We start from the raw sequence: 7134 nt of genomic DNA on the forward strand, positions 1-7134 counted from the left end.
AAAAGCTTATAGGTTAAACTTATCTGTTCTTGGAATAATGAGAGGTTATCTGTCCCCATTAAACAGTGTTAGAAATATTTGTCAATTATATTTGCATTTTCTCGTACTACACAGCCTACCAAAACATATAAGAGATATTGGTTTATTATGAGACTCAATTTATGATTATATATAGAGAATTTATTAAAGGTAAACACATCTTCAGAATTCATATAAAATGTCACAGAAGACTACACAGAACTAAAAGTATAAACCAAACAAAATGCAAGAAAGAACCAGCTTCACAATGGCTTAAGGTGTTTTTTGAGTTAGTCATATGGAAGTCCTATCTGCATGGTCTTCACCTTTCAGTGATGCAGCAGCAGAAGCATTTTTGTCTCCTATGTGTATTTCTTGCCTTTCTCATTTGTTTTGTAAATCAAAGTTTCAATTTTTTTTCCAAGAATTGTAGCTGTGACACAGCAGCTAATATGGAGGCCCAGAGATATATATACCATACAAATGAACCATATAACCAGGAGATCAATGGAATCCTCAAATAACCTAGAAGTAATTATTAAGCATGTAATACCCAAAATTGTCATAAGCAATATTGCCAACATACAGTTCCCGGTAGAATACGGTTTATGAGGGTAAGGAGTAACTTTTCACATGACTCACCAGGAACCTAGAAATGTCTTCCTTTGGTTTCCAATTGCATTACAAAACAATTAGTATTCTCTGGACTGTAGGCTCTAATAAGCAACGTTGTCCATACCATATGTCCCCGTTGCAATATGTTCCAAATTGTATACTTTCTATAATGCACAGTGCTGTGGAGGAATGGGTCAGCATATTATTAAAAATATATATTATGTAATGAATGTTGCAAATGGACTACTCAAAAATATTAATGTTTCGGTGAATATAAAAAAGATAAATTGGTGTGGAAGGAGAAAAATATCGGTCAATCTTTTCACTAACATGATACAGGTCTACCTCAATAATATATTTATAAGTAACAAAAGTCCATACGTGCTGCGGGTCACATACTGCTCTTGTAGCTTTTATGTAGTCGCATCGGCCAATCCACGTTAACCCATTTCAACAACACTTTTTGGACGTCAACCCGTCTGTAGAGTTTACATAAGTCAATCAGCTGCTCCACAGTTCTCTCACTGTTCCTTAGCAAGAACCCAACGGTAGGACTCTGTTGTTTCTGCTCCAAGAAACATAATTCATCATAACTCATTCCCCACCTGCTGGCAAAGTTTCTCCAGTTTTTTACAGTAGGATGACAAGGGTCTAGCTTAATCTGAAGAGTGTATAACAGATCCTCGTCGTTCAGCAAGTCGCTAATAGTTGGTGGGAAAGTTTCACTGCTCTCTTGGTATGAATGGGTGATCCTGGTTATATCTAAATGCAAACAGACACATTAGTACAATATATAGCACTAATATAACTTATATAATCTAAAGCGGCCTTTCGACATACAGAAACCCTCTGTGTCCCCTACCACCAGCCCATCTGTACGTGAGTGGAGGTCTCTGCGGCCGCCCTCACAGACCTCCCAATAAAGCTTCCTCCATGGAATATGCGCCATATGCAGCTGGATGGCGGTTTATGAACAATATCCCAGCACTCTCCAACAGCAAGGGCTGCACAGGATGCAAGGGAGGAAGCGCAGACCTCCACGGGACTATGAGGCTCATGCTGGCCCCTAAGATGAGCCTGGGCCTAAAGCTGCTGCACATTGTGCCTTGGGTTGAAGACTGCCCTACAAGGTTAACAAAACTGAATAAAGAAAATGGTCTAAAAACAGATCTAGAGTAACCAAATTCCCCTGTATTAGCCGTAAGGATAAAACCATGTCATAAGGACCTCCCCGATCGTAGGTATATGCTATTGTGATTTTTCCTAAATATTAAGCATAGTAGAGTGGAGAAGAACTTAGCAAATTATCATCGGCAATCTCCCTGATTTTAATTTATTTATGAAATTGTGTCGGATTGTGTCCTGGTTCTAACAGCCAGAATCTGGTGGCAAATGGAAATGTAGGCCCCACAAAAGCAGAATACTTTAAAGGAAAGTTAAGTACTTAATTACTTTTTTAATCAACTAGAGATCCAGCACTTCATGTGGGATGACATCATCAGAATGTGCTGGCTGAAGTCATTTGATTTAAAGTGTCCAATATTTTTAATAAGGTGTGGACCGCGGGCTTTAAAACTAAAGTTATTATTTCCTCTGTAGGTTTAATGACATAAAAATACAACACAAAAAAGTTTAACTTTAAGTGTTCCTAGAAAAATTATGTATAAATTCACCAGTAGAATTAGTAGTAGTAGGTAGAAACGTAGAACTCTATACTTTAATTACCGTATTTATTCGTCGACTAATGCATGGTTAAAAAAAATACACTTTACATACCAGGGAGTGTGTCAATAGTCATTACTGGACAGTCATTTTCTTCTGGCTAAATAAAGAAAAAAGAAAGAGCAAAATGATTAATAAAAGCTGCTTGATAGTGTCAGTGTTTTTCCCACTGCAATTATTTTATATTCACAATAGTAAGGAAGCAATTACATGAACTGGGTGCCAAGTATGGCAACCTGGGCCTCCGATCCACAGCCTGTGCAATCCTACAAATACAAATAAGCCAACATGTACACCAGATTAATTGTACCAGTGCCCACTGCGGCTTGTTTGGGTCCAAGGGCTCGAGACACTGAGGAAGGGGCTCTGTGCCCTGAAACATTTGTGTATTATGCGCTTGCTGTGAGTGAACAATATGGCGGTGGTACCAGTGGACCATTACAGCTAATGTGGCGTAGCAATTGGCAGACAAATAGACTGTCACAGGAAGGACTTTTTGCTTACAGTCCAGGAAGTGCCCAAGGAACAAACCACTTAAGGAAGTGGGGGTGTGGAATCTATTCTCCTTTTACCTAAACTATTCAGCAGTTTGACTGCCCCTGTTTCTGTTCTTACATACAGGAAGTCACCAGGTAGTTGAAAGACAATCAGTGGAGAAGGAGGCGGCCCTGACGATGTTTGCGCCCCGGAACGGTTGTTTCTTTTGGCCTGCCCCTAGGTAATCTATCGCGACAAGACCGTTCCTCACAACTCTGGTAAATGAGGACAGGTAACAGTTTTTGGATGTCCCAGCACTGAGCGCAATCATTTTACATATTCATTAAGCCAATTGTTTTCAGCCAACGATACACAGAATCCCTGGCCTGATTACCATACTTAGGAACTTCTGGTCTCCGGCTACCCAGAGACGCGGCCAGGACTGCACACTGACAGCGGCGAGAAACACCCCCTTTTAAAGGGAAAGGTCAGGGAGCGGGGCGTGTCAAGACCCCGCTCCCGCGACCCGGAGGATTCTGGTCTTGACCCGGAGAACCAGTGCTTCACCCAGCAATCTCTGGGTCAAACCCGGAGAGTTCCCAGGTATGCTGAGTACGGCCCTCCAAACCTCTTTTAAATCCTGCATTCCAGAACAATCTGAGCCTCAGCAATGACACAACTTAATTTGAAATGACTGAAGAGGAACTCTTTTACTGTACTACATATAATTAGAGGAGTGACCAGACGCAGGGCTTAACCAGGACCTTTTATAACTATACATATATATATATATACACACACACACACACACACACACATATATATATATATATATATATATATATATATATAGCATTCTGAGCTCCTAAAAAGGTCCCCCATAATATAATTTACAGGTCTTTGTTTCATGCGGGTATGGATCACTCATTAAAACCTTTAAAACTGATAAAATAAATGGTTGCAGATTGCCGCCTAGTGGGCTTCACACACATGACACACAAAACTTTTTACTATCTTCATTGGGAGATCGCTATGTGTTTTAGACAAGACATAGGAACCTTCCTGGGACCTCGTATCCCCCTGTGCCAGCATCTTTGATGTGTGTTGGTGTTATTATCTAATTTTTTATTTTACTGATATTGTTAGTTTTCACTCTTGTATATTGTAATAGTTCTACAGAACCTACTGGCATTTAATAAATATAATGTCTCATAGAATTATGTTAAAATGGTAAATACCGTATTTGCCCGAATATAGGCCGCACATTTTCCCCCACTTTAAGTCTTTAAAGTGAGGGTGCGGCCTATATTCGGGGTCTAGCGCCCGACGCCCGGGACATGCAGTTCGGGGCGCCGGGCAGGCAGCAGGGTTAGGATACAGATCCACTGCAGCGGTGCAGGGGACCTGCATCCTACTCTCCGATACGCTGAGACAGCCTCCCGTGCCGGCACTCCCCCCGTGGAAAAGATTGTCTAAGCGCATCGTGCAGACGTTCACCAGCAGCGGCGATGCGCGTAAACAACCTCCGCTGCCGGCACGTCTGCTCGGTGTGCTTTAACAATCTCCCTTGCCGGGAATTCCCACGGGGGGAGTCCCGGCAAGGGAGATTGTTAAAGCACATCGTGCAGATGTGCAGGCAGCGGAGGTTGTTTACGCTCGCTGGTGAACGTCTGCGCGGTAAGCTTTAACAATCCTCCTTACCAGTGTGGACTCCCGGGTGTCTTGCGGGGCCGGCGGGGGACACCTACTCTACGCAGAACGGTATACAACTTCAAGTGCACCGGAAGTTGTATACCGTTCTGCGTAGAATAGATGTCCCCCGCCGGCCCCGCAAGACACTAGGGACTCCGGGAGTCTGCACTGGTAAGTCTAGGGGAGGGGGGCACATCTCGGGGGGGAAAAAGAGTGGCAGCATATCTCGGGGGGGGACACACATAGTGGCAGCATATCTCGGGGGACACACACACAGAGTGGGACACACAGAGTGGCAGCATGTCTGGGGGGGGCAGAGTGGCAGCATATCTATTATACTTTAAATTAAATTTTTTTCTTTAAAAAAGCACCTAAACTTTAGGGTGCGGCCTATACTCGAGCCAATACGGTAAGTATGTGTGTAAGTAAGTACGTGTTAAGGCCCCATCATTTACTTCTTTTGGCAGGAGTGTTGTTTTTCTGGAAAACTGCAATTTCTTTCGTAGACAGTAGGAGGAAGCTCAAGTCTTAAAAAAAATAAGTTATCCATAAAAGAAACACTATCTTTCCTTAACGGCAGAGTCTCACCTTTCAATTGATTATATCATTGATATCGTTGGCCTCATGCTGATGGTACATGTTTTTATATGTAGTTAAGTTTACTATCGGTATCTGTTGTGATTATTTATTTATTTTTAATCTGTAAATTGTATAGACTTTTATCGTAAGAAGGGACAAATGAGAATCCATAAAATATTCCTTTACCTTGATAGCCAGAAGGCGAGCTTGCATTTTAAAAAATATATCCGCTGGAAGACTGAACACGAAGACTGAATACGAGTTCTAATGTATCACATAAAAGGTACAATATGTAAGTTTTTCTATCCTGCATAGTAAAGTATTCTACAGGGGGCAGTGTAATCTATTTATGACTCTTCTATGTGGGACAGTACAATTTATTTGTAAGTCTTCTATGGGGGACAGTGCAATTTATTTAAGTCTTCTATGGGGGACACTATCAAACACCTTACAAAAATCTAGTTGGCTATATCAACAGCTCCTCCCTGGTCTATTATTTTAGTTACCGAGTGAAATAATTTAGTTACATTAGTTTAACAATCTCCCTGCCCTTCGAAGTTAAACAAGTAAAATACATAATTCTAAATTGTTTGCTATTACCCTTAAGGCCATAAATATCAGTTGGTTACAAGATCACATTCAAAGACTCGGTAAAGCCACACATTCTAGCTCTACACTCTCTTTGGCCAATTGTAAAAATCTGAGACACCAAATAAACATTAAACAAAACAAATAAATACCAAAACATACTTTGGAAATTGTATATCTTACCTGCTTTATCCTGTCCGATGTAGGAATTCCAGGAAAATCAGAAGGGTTTTCTACAAGAATAGCATCTGGAAGATGTTCATCTCCTAAAGGGCAAAGGTCAGCAATTAGCACCTGCTATGAATTTCCCATATTTAAATCAACTAAATTAACCAGCCCTACATTATCACTCGTAGAGTATTTAAAAGGTAGCTATATACTATTATATTTTTATTTCCCCCCAAATATTTTCCAAGCCTTTATAATGTTACCACAATGTATGTGAATTTATTTACACGTCTAGTAGTATTTTGGAGACGGTAATAAGGAAATAACCTACTCACCTAATTTAAATAAACAGAATTTGACGGACCAATCTAATCTGCTGATTTTTCTGGATGTAAAGACTCTGACCTTAATGTGTCCTTGGTCTTATCTTCGATCCCATACACGTTTAAATTCCCTCCCTGCATCAGCCTTTACTTTGTTTAGGAGGCTGTTTAGTAAATTTAAACTTACATTTACATTATGCGTAAGCATCTAGTTTCGGATTATGACCTCTTGTTCTAGCATTTCTCCTCCTTATAACATATAATTGAAACATACATTTTCATGCAATGAAACTGGTGTATCAGTGGGGTTGCTGGGGTTGGAAAAGGTGGTTTTAATCATCATAAGCAAATAATACGAGGAACTGCACACCATTACCTGACTGAAGCCTGTGTTCTTTAATGTCATTGTAATGACATTAATGATAGTATAGCACCAAGTTAACATACAACTTACCTAAAACAAAAACACATGGGGAAATACATGTCTATGTCTACAGTTTGTACATATAAAACATATATATATTATATATATGCAGATATGGAGTTCATATGAGTCTAACTGTTTAGAGGAGAGGCGATAGATGTGTTGCTACATGTCAGTTACACCTCCTTCAATGTATCCCCCAGGCACTCAGCACAAAAGAAAACTGTCATGGCTGACTTCCAACGAGCAGGACGGCATGCAAAATACTCTTCTGCTCTGTGATTATATTAATTATTTTCCTTAAAAAAAGTCAGGAAAGACAAAATGTAATTGGCTGAAGAACTGAGCTGTGTAGGGTGGGAATCCTTTAATCTCTTAAGATATTATGTTATTTGTAGAGTCGCGTTTGTAAAACTGGCTGTACTCCGAAATGCTAACTGACATTTTAAAGGAAGCCAACTCCTTTAATGTAATTACATCCCAGCGGCAAATTATTTGCAAATGATTTATTAATTCCCCAATTACTTA

The 7134-nt window shown here is 40.2% G+C and overlaps 1 protein-coding gene across 1 annotated transcript; it reads right to left on the bottom strand.

The window, feature by feature from the left end:
- Window positions 1-1024: 1024 nt before the first annotated feature.
- LOC149273794 (ectodysplasin-A receptor-associated adapter protein-like) lies at window positions 1025-6588 on the bottom strand. The gene is made up of 4 exons (XM_089506009.1): window positions 6559-6588; window positions 5875-5985; window positions 2410-2455; window positions 1025-1395 (listed from the first exon to the last, which is right to left on the bottom strand). Exons 1-4 carry the CDS (start codon window positions 6586-6588, stop codon window positions 1025-1027), a joined length of 558 nt encoding a protein of 185 aa, XP_089362135.1.
- Window positions 6589-7134: the final 546 nt, after the last annotated feature.

This window comes from Sceloporus occidentalis, unplaced genomic scaffold (genome assembly GCF_023333645.1).
Source record: "Sceloporus occidentalis isolate IW3139 unplaced genomic scaffold, rSceOcc1.0.p SCAF_360, whole genome shotgun sequence".
Taxonomy (NCBI): Eukaryota; Metazoa; Chordata; class Lepidosauria; order Squamata; family Phrynosomatidae; genus Sceloporus; species Sceloporus occidentalis.

Coding starts and splice junctions, on each gene's coding strand:
- LOC149273794 (XM_089506009.1), bottom strand. CDS start 6,588: ATGACATTAAAGAACACAGGCTTCAGTCAG. Junction 5,986..6,558: donor AGAACACAGGCTTCAGTCAG/GTAATGGTGTGC, acceptor AATTCATAGCAG/GTGCTAATTGCTGACCTTTG. Junction 2,456..5,874: donor CATCGGACAGGATAAAGCAG/GTAAGATATACA, acceptor TTCTTTATTTAG/CCAGAAGAAAATGACTGTCC.